A 16,125-nucleotide genomic window follows, 5' to 3' on the forward strand; every position below is an offset into this window, starting at 1 on the left:
GCTCAAGACAGCTCTGCAATAGCTCACTGCCAGGCCTAGTTAGTACAGCTGTCTGAGCGACCGTGAATCCTTTCTTTGTCCCTTAGCAGCATTTGGCAGATCTCTGTTGTTCTGACTCGTTCCAAATGAACCTCACCTGAGATGTAGCTGTGAAAGTTTAAAAGAAATGAGCTGTGGAAAAAACAGAAATTAACAGGCTGGTGTGTTCTCCTTGTTCAGAATTAGCCTTGTTGGACGTTGCTGTAGTGCTTCCAGCCCTCTCAATCATCATCAAGTCAGTTTTGTCTCCTCTTGTGTTTATTTTCAGTTCTGCTTGCATGTGAGATTTTTATTGATGACTTTAATAGAAGTCTGGAGTTATTTTTAATGCAAGTGTACTGCTGAAGGCAAGGTGGAAACATTGAAGAGAAGCCAAATCTGGGAAAAGAAATGAGGCGGACAGAAAATATTTAGAGCAAACAGCAGGACTTTGACTTCAGTATCCGTGGGGTTTCTCTCTCTCCCTCTTTTTCTTGCCCCTGCTAATTGCCTCTTAATTGCTCTCTAGTATAGCAAACTGTCTCTGACAGAAATAGAAAAACAAAATCCCATGTCTCTTTTTGATGAACTATGAACTCAGTGCTTAAGAACACAGTTTAGACTTTTGCATCTGCAAACCACAAATCTTGTTAATTACGGTGCTGTTTGGGTTCGTTAGCTAATGTTGGCTTTCGGCAAATGAAGACTGGGGAGTTGAGCCAGTTTTATACGTTGTATGAAGGTTGTATTCTCAAGGCTGGATTAGAAGTGCATCATCAAGTTACATGGCCTCAAATGTTGGTAATAGTAATGTTCTGCATGCAAATCATTTTTTTATTAACACGATAAAAGATCTCGACAGGGTTCATTCACATGATGGATGTACGTGTCTCGTTACTGGGGGTAGAAAGTCGGAAGTAAAACCCTGATTCCAGTAAAGTTGGGAAGCTGTGTTAAACATAAATAAAAACAGAATGCAATCATTTGCAAATGAGTGGTGTTTAATGACAACAGTTTTCCAAAGTGTTCCTGAGCCCATGTAATAATATCCTTTATACAGGCATGGGTTTCACAAAATGGTTAACCTTGCCCCATCCTTGCTTGTCAATGACTGAGCCTTTCAAGGATGCCGCTTCTATGCCCAATCATAATACTATGACCTGTTACCAATGAACCTGTTTACCTGTGGAATGTACCAAACAGGTGTTTTTGGAGCATTCCACAACTTTCACAGTCTTTTGTTGCCCCTGTCCCAACTTATCTGAAACATGTTGCTGGCATGGAATTCAGAATAAGCAGATATTTACAAAAATCAATGAAGTTGATGAGTTAAAGCATTACATAATTTGTACTGGTTTCAACTGAGTATAGGTCAAGAAGGATTAGCAAATTATCACATTCTGATTTATTTATGTTTGTCACTGCGTCCCAACGTTTTTGGAGTTGAGGTTGTATATTTTGAGGCCACATGGGCATTTAATCCAATAATGTAGTTTAAATCAAGTGTCATGGCTTACATCAAGTCCTTCTAGTTTTGAGATCAGACATTTGCAGTGGGTCTAATTCTTTTTATGTAAGTTTCAAGAAATCCCATCAAGTCATTTTTTCCGTTCGCCAAATTTTTAGTTTGTTATAATATTTTAATTGTTTGCAGAAAGGAATTTTTTGCAGTGTGGTCGTGTAAACAGTCCATGTGAACCACCACAGACTGGTGAAAGAAATGGAAGATTTTGGGCATGGAGACTGAGGTCATGAAGCCTCTGTGACGAATCGAGCCACGCTGCTGAGACCGAGATGCTCCGGCTGATTGACTGACTGACGGTCAGTCAGGGAGTCCGGGGTTTGTTTCTTCTAAAATGTTGAAATTTGTGGTTTTTCATTGTTGTGTGAAAAGGAAGTCTCCCAGTGATGCAGGAAACGGAACGGCTACCGTGTTCCAAAAATGCCAGATTCCCAGGGCCTATTCCCTGAGCCCCCAGCCCCGGCAGGAGTCAAAACATCTCCAGCTTTAGAATCCAGGGACACTGTATTTTTATTCTTATTCATTTTTTTCCCCTCCTCGATGGTTCCAGGAAGTGAAGCGGGAGCTGCAGCTCTTCCTCAGGTCCTGACTGCGTGTGTTATCCGGACTCTGACCTGATGTTTAGGTTAGCTGTTGCGTCATCAGCCCTTCAGTGTGTGACAGATGCAGAGGACACACAGATGGCAACAGGGCAAAGGGGGAGCGTGGAGACGTGAAGCAGACCTGCAGTGTGTGTGTGTGCGTGTGCGTGTGAGACTTAGTCTTCCTGTGTGTTCAGCCCTATCAATCCTGTGCTCTCCCATATACACTCCCACGTCTACGTGCCTTTGTCCAAACCTGCATCGGCGAGCAGTGAGAGGTCCTCGTAAGGGCCGGTGACGTCAAAGCATGTTTGAACAGTGTGTTTTAGGAATACCTCAATCTCTGCCTTGAGGCTTCTGTCTGTCAAAATGGACCCACATATTTATTTACAGAACTCTCCCCCTTCACTTTGCCTCCCTCTGCTGTGTCCGAGCTCTGCTAACAGCCAGAATTTGTAGCGGGAGAAGAGAGAAGGCAGGCAAGTGGAGAGAGTAGAAGAGAGAGGATTGTTATCCTTTTTTTCCCATGTTTCTGTCTCTTGACTTCATTCTTGAGATGTCTGCTTGTTGCATATTTGAATCGCTCCACAAGTATGTATGAGAAGGTCTGCTAAGCCTTCTCCACCTCTCCTCCACTCTGTCAATAAACCCACACTGCAGCTCTCAGCACCCAGCTGCCCACTACCCCACACCATTTATTTATTCACTGGGGCAGCCACACCGCTCACTCTGCCTCTCTTTCTCTTTCTCTGTTTTCTCCCCTCATTCCCTCTTTTCAAATTCCCTCTCCCGCGTAAAGCTCTTCACGCTAAGTGATGGATACAAGCCATCAGAGAGTTCCTCCCACTTCCCCCTCAGCAACAGTAATTTTTGGCATCCAGACCTCCTGCTCCGCTCTCCCAACTGTTATTTTTCAGAGAGTTGAAACATTTTAGATTCGCATTACCTCCAGGTCAGAGGGCTCCAAATGTCCCAAGACCACAAAACTGTGCTGCTAATGGCTTTGCTGAGGTGAATTGATCCAGTACAGTCACCGCTGAACCAGGTCAGGTCCTCTGTTGCGTGGGAACCAGCACATGGGGGGTGGGGGTGGGGGGCTTCAATAGCAGCATCTGTGGGCGGAGATCAGCAAGGTTATCTCCCATCTACCACTGGGGTAGGGCCTGTTTATTGTTTTACCTTCAGTTCCTGAAATTGAAAATGTTCCTGTCTCAGGGGAGTGCACGTTGGTTTCTCCACAATTAAGAGAACCTTTTTATGTTTTTTTTTTCTTTTCCCACATTTCTTCCCACTTCAACATTTATACTTATATTTGTGATTTATCTGATTTTATTTCAGTGGATTTCTCCATCACAGTCTTTTACAGTACTTATTAATTCTGACTTTTGTGTTACAGCCATCCACCAGAAGCTGGAGTCTGATGGTACAGAGAGAGTGGAGGGATCAATGACCCAAAGATTAGAAAACATCCTCAACAGTAAGAATCTTTTCATTTAACAACAGTCCAACAACAAGAGAAACTGCAGATGGTGTGTTTTTATTGCATGTTATTGTACGGGTTGAGTTTTTGTTCTCTCAGCACATAAAAGCCCCATTTCATGTGTCATTTCATACACTGACAGATGATGACAAAGACATCTTATTGAATCCCAAGTTGGTTTGAGAAATCAGGATTGAATTTGGACACAACGCTAAATACTGCCATCTTGGGTGCAGTTAGATTTTTACTAGTTTGAAAGCTTTCCAGTAGAGGAAGAAAAAAAGAAGCCAATTTTCACTGATAAGAGCAAATTATGTCAGTTGAAAAGTAACTAAATCTATCAATCTTTGATTTATGTTTGCAATTCATACTGCAACATAGAATGGACGAGCACATTTTCATACCATACATATTAAAAAACTTTTAAACTCTGTCACTCAATATTGACACAAATTCAGCGTTTTTAGGTAGATGTAATAAAAAGCCCATTTTGGCTTGTTTTCGCTCCCTGCACATTACCTTGAATTGTTATATTTTACAGTATGTCCTTATCTTGATTTTAAAATGAAAATAAAACTTGAAGAGCAAACTAGTCGAAGAGACAGTCTGATGCTGTGCTATCTAATTTCACCATTCACCAGTCATCACATACTGATACGCCATCAATTGACCAAACACACTGTGTACATTCAGTCGCCTTTGTAGATCTTCCCCTTTTTAGCGAGCAGATCTCTAAGCAGATTCTGTGTTCCCACCCTCTCATCTCATACATGATAATGTGACTTTTCTAATGGAGGGTCAATAAGCAGGTCCTTTTCCCGGAGTCTAGAGTAAATAAACCCTTCAGCCGGACGTAGCTTTCATCCCCACAGCCCCAGACTTGTGGGCCCATGGCCCAGTGGGCCCAGGCCACCGTTTACCCCCAAAAACCCATGCGTCAAACATGCAACACTAATCAGCCAATCACAAAATAGGAATATTGCTCTCATGACAACTCAGATTTGCGAGTGAAAAATGTGAACTATTCCTCTGTTCAGTCCCATGCTGGTTTTCCTTCAGGGATTTTGTTTTGGGGGTGGGGTTTTGTTTTGATTAGAGGAACTTTTTTTTCCTATTTGACGGCACATCCAGGGCCACCCACGAAGCCAGTTAGCTGTGCAAAGGTTCCACGAAGCTGTCTCAGTAAGAGATAGCTGTCACTTTCTCCTTAGCAGGAGAAGGAGCTCTACTGTGTCAGATAGCAGACAGAGCAGGAAGAAAACCAGAGACCGACATTAAAAGGGAAATGTGGTATCAACATTTATTTTTATAGTATCCCAGTTTCTCATTTTCTCCTGCCTCTCTCCCTCTCACTCACTCTCTGTCTCTCTCCGTCCTTCTCACAGGAGCGAGTGATACTGCAGATACTCTTTTCCAGGAGGTCTTGGGTCGGAAAGACAAAGCCGACTCCACACGCAATGCACTCAATGTCCTGCAGCGTTTCAAGTTTCTCTTCAACCTGCCACTCAACATTGAACGCAACATCCAAAAGGTACTGAATAACAATAGAAACACCAGCACATGTATGACTATTAAGTACCCAATACAAAATAAATATAGCTTCCCTTTGCCCCCACACCAGCATACTTGTAATGCTGTCATTTGAGTCCTAAGCTGTGTGTAGTGAGACTTTGGATCATTCATCAACAGGGAAAGCCTTCAGCTCTCTGTGAGGTGACAGAGGAGGTGAAAATGTGTTTTGCTGTTTAACTCTCAGAACTTTTCTCAGGATAGTGTTTAGGTCTTCTTATTTGTGAGGCTGTTGTCTTTAACTTGGTGTACATGAAACTAATCTTGAGTTCATTTTGCTGTCATAACAGAACATTGTCATTGCAAATTATGGTAATATTGTCAGAGAACAGTGTTGCACTGTCGGGTACACGGAATGTGTGGGTTAATATTCCTGAGTTAGGATAAAACACCGCAGAGCAATCAGAAAACCTAATGGCCCCCATGAGAAACAATTACAGGTCCATGAGTGTGTTTACTTTCACCTCATTTCACTTTACTTCAGTTTATTGTCCCTCCACAGGGAAACTTTGCTGTCCAAACAGCAGCCTTTAAAAATACAACAGCAAAAAAGTAGCACATAAATACATAATATAACCCAAGAAAAGCAGCAACCATAAAACACTTATAAACAAAGATCCTAGCTACAACTACTTAACAAATTTAGAAATCATAGAATCTCTAGTAATTGTTTTTGCCACTTTTTTGTCTTAGAATTTACTGGTTGGGGGAAGTGAGCAAGGCCCGTAACTCCAACCACTCCTGGTGTGAATGTGATTGGAGCGTTCCTGAAAAAGAGAGTATTGCTCTTAGTGAAACAAATAAATAAAGGTTAAAACACACTTCATGTGTCTCTGTTTGTGAGCTTTAACTTATTACATTATATTGCTGTCAGCCCATGTAGCTGTTGTTTGTAGCATAGTTGATTCATGCAATGCTCCTATAGCAAAAACTGTTCGAAAATATGCTGGTCTCTTGGTTGAGCACACTGTCTGAAAATCTCACAGCCCTACGACCAAAAGAACATTCAACTTTGTGGGGTTCTTGTGAAGTTTAATTATTAATTGTTACTTCAAAGTTAAAGTCTTCTTTAATGCAGTGTTTCCTAGTATTTATATTTAAGTATATTTGTTTTATGGCATATGTTGAATTGCTGTGATCCAGAGGATCGACCTAGAGAGGCTTAAATATTTAGTGTCTGTCATGACTGATCAGTTATTTTAAATTTAAATAATTAACCTAGCTGACTTCTCTCTCTCAGGGAGATTACGACGTGGTGATCAATGACTATGAAAAAGCCAAGTCTCTTTTTGGCAATACCGAGGTCCCTGTTTTCAAAAAAGGTAAAATAATTTTTTTATTGTTCTTATTTTAAAAAATAAATGAAATTAAGTAAAATCTAATGTTTTTTCAGTTATTTTTGAATAAAACTGTTTTCCCGTTACTCCACTTTAGTGTATGCCGAGGTTGAGACGAGGATCGGAGCTCTGAGGAGTCTCTTATTGGAGAAACTGCTGCAGACCCCATCAACACTGCACGACCAGAAGAGATACATCAGGTCTCTTTACAGTTATTTCATCTGTATTCCTTCCAGCCATCATTTTGTTTGCTGTACACAGCCCATACTCTTTGATAACCGTAATCTACATGTTAAGCAGTGTTTTCCACATTTCACAGTCTTTACACGTGTCACACGCTCCCTACACGTTGCGAACAGTCCGTGTACATTAAATATAAAGTCTGATACTCCTTCATTAGACTCGTTTTGGTTTCTTTGATGTCTGTCTGTGTCATCGTTTACCAGAACTTCATCCTCCAACTTCTTTCGTCTGTCTGCCTCTCACTTTTCTCTGAATGTTCACTCTCCTTCTCAGCTTTCCGTTGTCCCGTTCTCTTCTTTCTGTTTCTATTTTTCTCTCTTTTCTTGCCTTTCTTTCCCTCTTTTTGCCCTCTATCCATCTGTCCATTCATACTTGTGGTCTCTCCCGATTTATTATTGTTAAGACCGACCCGTCAGGATCACAGAGACCAGTTCTCAACCACACGGCAACATCTTTCATCCTGCTGCATTAGGCACGGCTCTGAACGCCCACTCAGCTCCTGTTTACTCTTGCCAAAGGATGGTGAATGGTGGGAGCTGTGTGCGTGTGTGTGTGTATGTTTTGTGCCCTTGAGTGCTCAGACCTCTGAAAGATGCCACCTAATAAGAAACAAATGAGCAGTCAGTTCAGAGGATGACAGTAGAGGGAGCCAGCCCACAGCTCAGAGAGTGAGTCATCTGTCACCCCACAGGTCACTGACTGATGCCCAGGAAGTAAAGGGTAAGGAGAGACGTTAGATGGATGAGAAGGTGACGTGTTCAAGAGGAGGGCAAGAGGATTGAAATGGCCTTTTTTACAACATTCATGCAGAGAGCAAAAACATTCAATTGTGCTTTGAGTTTGTTAGCATCTATATTTACACACTGACTTAAAACGCCTATGGAATTCTTATGCGATTATGTCATGAATTCAAAAAACACATCCACACACTCGAAATCCTGCACATATTTGGTGTGTACATGCTTTTTTTCATTCAGTTTGACCCCAGCAAAGTCTGATACTGAGTGAGCAGTGATTTCTCTATGTGATTATAACATCACACACATACCAGGCCAGTACAGGTGTTGAAGATCAATAAAATAAGCAAACATTTTATTCACATTTTACAACTAATTACCTCAATCGTAGGAGTTGTGATTCTATGATAAGCTAAAGTTGTCAAAAAGTAACAGCCCAACTAAAAGTATTGATGGTTCTGTTTTTTTTGTTCTGCTTCCACTTCCGGGAACCAAAGATAGAAAACTTTAAAAGTGGCTTTAAAGGCGCATTGCAGAGTTTTTATTTGCCTTCAGTTCTACTCACCAAAATACACTCTGTGTGTCTTGGAGATCTGACAAAAATTTTTTGATTGAGTGGATTTACTTCCTTATTTGCTCTGCTGATTTCTAAATTATTTTCAATCTTGAACATGCTAGTTTTCTTCTTCTTCACTGCTTTGATATGTGCTTTGCCACATATCTTTGCACTTTACCGGCACGTGTAGATCATCCGTGTTGCTTGTGTGCCAGCATGATAACATACAAAACAGCCTAACTCCTGCTCAAAAACTTGACAGGGTACCTTTTTTAAATGATTTTTTTAATCTTCTTTTTGTAATTTCAATGTAAGCGTCCATGTTTTTCTACTTCTTGATCTTTACTTTACTTGGTTTAACCTTTTCAGTTATCCAAAATGTGGATAAGTGGATGCTGAAAGCCTTTTTCGGCTATGATTGACCTCTCTATGAAATTTATATCTGAGCTAATTGTGAATTAATGCACTCTATACAGATTGAGGACAAATTAAATGAATATAAATGAATGTGGACATATAGCAAATGCAGATGCCACGAGGTATCTCTGATGAGTGATGAGCTTGGAGAGCAGAGTTTCCAAGACTTGGAGAATCTTTGCCAATGAGCATGAAGCTGTCCTAGTGTCTTGCGGTGGAATACCATACTAAGACACATTATATGCTGTATTAAATTATTTATTTGCCTTTATCCTTCAAGAGTCGATAGTCAAATGTTGCTTCATTGAATTCTGAGTGTTCTGCTCCCTCCTCTTTCCTCTGATATCTACTGTACCTGCAAGCCAGCACCTCACCACAATAGGAGTATGTTTTCCTATTTTTTTTCTTCTTCAACTGTAAATTTAACACACCTGTGTGCTTTGTACGTTGTGTAGGTACCTGTCTGACCTGCATGCTCCAGGCGACCCAGCATGGCTGTGCATCTACGCTCAGCACAAGTGGATCCTGCAGCTGATGCAGAACTGCAGAGATGAGTTCATCGGTGGCCAGAGAGGTGACTAACTCACACAAGCACGCACATGTCTGAGCTAACTCGCTTTACACATGAAGTGAAAAGCCTCTATTTAGCGTTTCCAATCAAGCGGCTGGTGGATGTCATGTGAGTCTGAAGGTAGCTGAGGGAAGAGAGAGAGCCAGCTGCCTCTCCGTCGTACCAGCTCTCTGCCTGCGCCCCCCCCTCCATCACCGCCCGCCCCTGCCTGAGGCCCAACTGTTTATTTTTTCATGAATGTATGAATAAGATGAAAGTGAGGGAGCATTGGCTTTGGATTTGGATTTCAGGGCTTGACATGTTACTGCACACGCACACATACAAACTCTATTTCTCACTCACACACAGCTTCACAGATGGATTGGAACAATTAACCCCAATTAAGCTGTTTCTCTGTTAAATCAGCCAGCAGAAAAATGTGAACGTGAAACCGTCCGCTCAGGAAGAACAGCGATTCACCAGACGCACACGCACACTCACACTCACACTCCTACACCCATACTTACACAAAGGCACCCATACAGATACATTGTGAGTGGGTGGCTGCTTCACATAGTGCAGCTGGAACATAAACATGTCTAATGCTAAGGGTAACAGTGGTTTCCGGGGCTCAGGCTTGATGGATCTGGGGGTTGGTTTGCTCCCTGCCTCTCCACAGTTAAATATCATCTTGATTATCATGTCAGGGATGGCCCCTTTTCACTCCACACGTGCATTCCACAGCAGAGCAACATGTGGCAGGGAGTGAAGCTGCAATTGCATGCAAATCATATGCAACCCAGGTATTTGAAAATTGCTGCTTTGCAAAAATGCACTGAAACACAGTGAGAAATGCACATTTACAGTTAGTTTATTTACTTTAGTATAACAGTAAAAGCCATATAAAATGCAACTTTTTAGTTCAAGAGGAACATTAGGTCAAACAATATTCTATATACTATACAATGCTGACAATATATAAATAAACAAAATAAACATTTGTCAGTGTCTTCCAAAATGACTTCTCCAAACAAGTCTCCTGAACTGCCACATCTCTGGGTAAGCTCATTTAGGTTTAGCCAACTAAAGCTTCTTGGTTAAGATGAGAGAAAGATCACCTTCATATTTAAAAGAAACCAAACTTGACTGTTTCTAGCAGTCAGGACCTGAGTTTGAGTTTGCTAAGGCTTTTCTGCGGTGGTGTTAATAACATCACACTACCTCCGCCTCTGCCACCAAGAGAGGACAGACATCATCCGCACAACCACATGAGTTCACTTGTAATGAAAATGTAAATGAAGGTTGTTTTAAAGGTACCCTGTGAAGTTTTCTCCTAAATAAACACAATTCTGTTTACTTTTGGTGTTTCTCATCAAAACATTTGCAAAACAGAATTTTTTGAGAGTGACACAGAAGGTTTTTCAGGCTTCCAACTTTTGGGGCACATAGAGCATGCTCAGCAGAGTCGTTCTCTTGGAAACGTTTTCATTTTTATTGGACCAAATATAACTTCTAATAACACAAAAAGTCATGTTGAAGTGTTTGTAAGCTCTGAAAATTGAATTCAATGTTTGCCAGCTGTTTCTTTTGGGGGAAAAAGTATTTTCGGTCCAGTGGTCATCAGGGCTGCAACTCATTTATTATGATTATTTTGATTTTTGATTAATCTGTTGATTATTTTAATGATTATTGGTTTAGCCTATGAAATATCAAAAAACTGAAAAATGCTCATCTTCAAAATTCCTCTTTTGTCCAACTAACAGTCCAAATCCCAAAAACTGTTCATTCACTATCATAGATGAAAAAGACAAGCAGCAAATCCTCACATTTAAGGAGCTGGAACCAGCAAATATTTTATGCTTTTGCTTGAAAACTACTTAAAAGATGAATTGATTATGAATATATCTGACAACAAATTTTCTTTCATTTGACTAGTCAATTAATCTGCTAATCAACTATTCCACTAATCATTGCAGCTCTAGTAATTGTCATGTGGTCTGCAATTCTGACTGTGGCCACTAGGCTAGAAACACCTTATAGCCCAGTGTTGTTCCTGGGATGGTGGCCTGGGTGCTAGTAAGGGCACACAATCCAAACACAATGGGGACCTCATCTAAACAGCATGACTACTAGTCAAAAACTCCAAGGGTACCCTGACATATTTCAGCAGTTGACCAACAATGTCATCTTTCTGTGAAAATAGCACACAATCCTTCTCTTTTTCTGTCATTTCCTCTCTTTTTGTTTGCCACAGCCTGCTGTCTCCTGTCCCCTCTGCTGTCACACTTTACAGAGAGCCCCTCTATCCCCACCTCTTCCCCTCACGCACACACACACACACCTGGTAGCTATTTACCATCCCCGCTCTTTGCTGCTCACCTCTCGCCCATCTACGAAACCTGTGCCTCTTGAAACATCCCTCCACCCAGGCAGCCCTTGAACAGCCACCATCATGAAACCACATCCACTACATTCCCCCAACCCCAGTCTTCCTCCCCCTCCCTCCCACCCTCATCCCCCTCTCTCAAATAGCCAGAATCCCCCTTACGGGTACCTCACAGCCTCCCCCTCTGCAGGCGGCCTCCTGCTCTTCCTCCTCGTATCACATGTACCAGCTCAGTGTATTTATAAACCTTCTTTTATGCTATTGTCAGCTTCACACGTGGCAGGGATTATTCCTCTGTGATGGATCACTCATGTTTGCACAAACTAATGTCATATTATGTCTCTTGTGTTTCTCAGTCCAGAATATGAGGTCATCAGTCGTTCTGGTGTAGTTACGATTCCATTAACTACCATATAAATTGTCTTAAATGTGAAATAGACCCATCCGTCTCTGTTGGAACAAAAGCCTGAAGTTTTCTGGTGAGGAAGCAAAGCAGCGCAAGTTGCTTCCGTATGTCTAAACACTCCCGTCGCGCCCCGGTGCTGCAATCTGACTCTGCCCGATTCAATTACAAACTGCAGTGCTCTTACTTCCTGAACAGCGCTTCTTCTGCCAATATCAATACAATTATCAGGAAATTTTGTTCATAGGAAAATAGGTTTGTCAGTGAACAATTAGAGGGGTTTGAGTGTTCGTATATGAAACATGCGGTTGTGATTTTAGGCTCAGTCAGTACCATTCTAGGAGAAACGTGTTAATTATTATACTTAAATTAGAATTGTAATCATGTGTTTGCATGTGTATTGGAGCAGGCAGGTATATTTAATTTTTCAGACTTTTTTTTCTCCTCAAAGAGCAAAAAAGCTGGTGAAAGAAAGCAGTAAAAAAAACAAGCTGAAATAAAATGCTAACACAGTTTGTAGGGTAAAACTGATAGTTATCCCCTTTTATGTCTTTACTTTTGTTTACCAGACACATCTTCTCAGCTGTCAATGCTTCAAAGGAACTTTAATTGCCATTTAATCTGGTGGTTCTCTAGTATTTAGCAGCAGGAAGCATAAAAACTTTTGGCTCTGTGAGGACAAAAAAATATGAATGGGAAGTTTAGTTTTATTTTTGCGTAAATTACAAAATAAACAAATTACAAGAATAACAAATGATATACAGTGCAAGAAGAGGCAGAAGAGCCTGAATCATATGAAAAATGTGAAAAATGATGTGTGTTCTATTTTCGTTTGCGTGGGTAGTAAGCTAAATTTAAACAGGAGTCAGTAAGGTGTGTGTGTGTGTGTGTGTGTGTGTGTGTGTGTGTGTGTGTGTGTGTGTGTGTGTGTGTGTGTTTAGAGAGAAGCATGCATGTGTGTGGTCAGGGTAAGTGACCCCTCGAGGAACAGGAACTCCTCCGACCTGCGGAGAAGCATCAGACCTGATGAGGAAGTGAGCAGGTGACACACATTGTCTCAGTGTCTTCAACACACGCACACACAGCGGTTCCTGTATTTTAACCTTCAGACTTTTAGTGAGAAACAACACAGCAGCATGAATATTAGTTTGAACACGTAAAGCTGCCCTGCACACACATAAACACTCACACCTAAACTGTCACACACACACATACACATTCTAAGACCGGCGGGGGTTCAGCTGACACCTGGATCAACAGCAGCTCTCATCCCTGTAAAAAGAGAGGAAAACATCACAGAGACAGACGGCACAGCTCTATAAGGGCTGTGTGTGTGTGTGTGTGTGTGTGTGCGCCCGTGTGTGCATGTGTGTGTGTGTGTGTGTGCCCATCTGCATGTGTCGGAGTGTGTGTGTCTGTGTGTGTGTGTGTGTGTGTGTGTGTGTGTAACGTGAGAACGCTTAGTGTGTTTACAGATTCAAATGACTCAAATGAAAATTTCCTTACATTTTCTTGTCTGGAGGTCTGTGTTGTGTGCACAGCCGGCTCAACCACATTTGCTCCTTTGCTTGGGGATTTCTCAATACTTGCTTACACACTGCGTTCAGTCTGTGACTCACCAGAACGCTCTTCTCCGTGTGTGTCAGACACATGTTTTGGAAATGTGGCCATCCGTTTCTCTTCGTTCAGACAAACAACATGTAGGCGTATTGCAGTGTTGCACGAACTCGTCTGCAGAGTTTCATTTTCATTGTAGTAAGTTTGACCCCCTCTCTGTGCTGCACTGTTTCACTTTCATTCCTCTTTGTCGACTTTCACCCCCTCTTCAGTTATCTTAAAGTCATCTCATGGAGTCATTGCACTGTAGTTATCATCTCACTTGCCGAGATAGGAGTGTGTGGTTGCAGAACGACTCGCTCATTCGTCGCTGCTGCAAAGCTCCCTGTTGCCATCTAGTGGAGCTCTGGTTTTTGCCTGAGGATCAGACGCAACTGAGCCCAGTGTGGCCGACGTAAACCCACTTAACCCCGTTGCTCACAAAGCCCAGAGCTCTGTTTCCTCACCCTGGAAACAACGGGACATTCTCTCAGCTGCGGGCCACGGCAGAGACAGATCAGAACACAAATAAAGAAAGGCCGAGAGGGGCGAGGGAGGATTGTTTGGTGTGAAAGCCTGCTGAGCTTATTGAGGAATGTGGAATTATGAAAATGGCTTATTTGATTATTTGATATCTCAAGTATGTGTTTCTCTTTCCTCCGAGTTCATTTCTCATATCTCGCCCCCTCCCTCCCTTTCTCCTCCTTTCGTTCTGTCTGTCAGTGGGTGTCGGAGCCGTGGACTCGGAGGGGGATACCCGTCCGTCGGCCCTAGGCAGGCTCAGCCACACGGCGTCTCTGAAGAGAGGGGGCAGTCTACGAACACCTCGACCCAGCAGTGAGCACCACAATCATCCTACACCTCACCAACACATACAGTGCTGAGGAGGGGCTTCCCTGTTTTAGGCTCCCTCTGACTGTGCCTTTGTTTGTTTGTGTGTGTAACACTTCTTGTCATATACAGTGCTTAGGGGAATCACAGTAAATGAGTCGTGCGTAAGGGAGCTGCAGTAAACGTACAAACATAAACAAAGCTGTTGTACCTGGAAGTTAAATATTTCCTCCTGCGATTCTTTGAAGCACTCTGACATTTTAAGTCAGTGCGGTTTGCTGGTTCATCCTTTAAAACCCCTAGCACCTTCCAGTACATCATAGATGAGTATTTAGTGTCAGTGGATTTGTGTTAGGGTTGGGCAATATGACCTTGAAATAATCCTGCAGTATTTTTAGGCTTGTTGTGTTTACAGTACAGTATATATTTTGATATTCTGAAATCTCCTCAAAGGCACTTCATAAATGCTAGGAATGGATGACCAAATCAAGTATCTTAATGTTTTTGAACAAATACCTCATTTTCGATTTTGCGACAATATTGTAAAGATGGCTATTGGTACTAAAATATTAACACAATAAGATTTTTGATAAATACTCATCAGTAATGTGGATATAATGATTAGTGGGTAAAGACAAGTATTAGAACAAGAAGACAGATGATGTATAGCCTCACATCAGAGTAACGATATAATATTGTATATATTGCCCAGCCCTTGTTTGTGTAATACAGTATGTTGCTGTCTTTGTTGCAGCCTGGCGTTTTGAAACCCCGCAGCAGGTGCAGTTTGTGGAGAAGCTGTCGGATGTGGTGATCGGTCAGTTGCCCAACTTCTGGAAGCTTTGGATCTCTTATGTTAACGGAAGTCTTTTTAGTGAGGTAAATACTAGTGACAATGTTTACCAGTGACAAAAAACACATAAAGGCTGTTCATACCTGACATTAACATGCATCCTTGGTGATCCGATCACAAGTGGACAGCTCTGAGTCCACTTCAGATGGATTCACCCTAATCACAAACAATTTTTTCCCCCTTACCTCTCGAGGTACATAACCCTTCAGATACAGGGTTTGTACATGCAAGTCGAACATTGAGGGGATAGTCTGTCTCTATACTGGGTTCTCGTTTCTGGAACTTTAATTTGATCGGTCTCACAAAAGTACTAACAATAGTGCGGTGTCAGCTTTGGAATGAAGGCAAAAAAACATATTTACAAAATAGAAACATTTAGGGATGATGTGCCTGGATGATTTGTTTGAATTGCGGATGATAATATTTTTTTCTTCTGCAGACTGGAGAGAAATCTGGGCAGGTGGAAAAATCCAAGAAGAATGCCAGACAGAGACAGAACGACTTTAAAGTATGAATCATTGGGACTGTCATACTCACTTTAGTTTTTAAAATAAACATCACATTTAGTTTGTATGTATGCTGTGTGTTTTATAGAAAATGATCGAGGAGATGACTCATAGGCTGGTGAAGCTCGTTCGGGGGGCTCTTCTCCCGACCACCCTGCCACAGACGGAGCTGAATCTTTACGGAGGCTGGGAGAACAAGACAGAGCTCACTGGAGCCTGGCTGACACAAATCATCCACACCGTCAGGTTGAACATGTGTCTCATTGATTATGTGCAGTTCTGATATCACTCCAATCCTACCATACCATTTAATGACCTATCTCTCTCTGCTGCCTCTGCTGTTTCTCATCCAGGGGTTGCCATGATGCTCTGTCTGCTCTGGAGATCCCAAATGATTTGCTGCAGGTGATCCAGGATCTGCTGCTGGAGATGAGAGTTCACTGCCTCATGGTGACTCTGCTGCACACTACAGAAGGTGAGGGAGGACTATGTGAGATGGAACAGTCACGCAGGGAAGAGGGCATAAGTACAGCTTAGACA

At 42.0% G+C, this 16,125-nt stretch overlaps 1 protein-coding gene across 2 annotated transcripts in view; it reads left to right on the forward strand.

The window, feature by feature from the left end:
• The window catches only part of exoc2 (exocyst complex component 2), a 52,874-nt gene that overhangs the window by 23,333 nt on the left and 13,416 nt on the right, over nucleotides 1-16,125 (forward strand). For both annotated transcript variants that reach the window (XM_073476303.1, XM_073476304.1), the window contains exons 7-16: nucleotides 3,518-3,598; nucleotides 4,987-5,132; nucleotides 6,411-6,492; nucleotides 6,605-6,707; nucleotides 8,916-9,034; nucleotides 14,119-14,232; nucleotides 14,981-15,105; nucleotides 15,519-15,587; nucleotides 15,674-15,831; nucleotides 15,939-16,060. In XM_073476303.1, coding sequence (XP_073332404.1) covers nucleotides 3,518-3,598; nucleotides 4,987-5,132; nucleotides 6,411-6,492; nucleotides 6,605-6,707; nucleotides 8,916-9,034; nucleotides 14,119-14,232; nucleotides 14,981-15,105; nucleotides 15,519-15,587; nucleotides 15,674-15,831; nucleotides 15,939-16,060 — 1,119 coding nt within the window. The remainder of the gene's footprint in view (nucleotides 1-3,517; nucleotides 3,599-4,986; nucleotides 5,133-6,410; nucleotides 6,493-6,604; nucleotides 6,708-8,915; nucleotides 9,035-14,118; nucleotides 14,233-14,980; nucleotides 15,106-15,518; nucleotides 15,588-15,673; nucleotides 15,832-15,938; nucleotides 16,061-16,125) is intronic.

The sequence above is a fragment of the Pagrus major genome, chromosome 11 (genome assembly GCF_040436345.1).
Source record: "Pagrus major chromosome 11, Pma_NU_1.0".
Classification (NCBI taxonomy): Eukaryota; Metazoa; Chordata; class Actinopteri; order Spariformes; family Sparidae; genus Pagrus; species Pagrus major.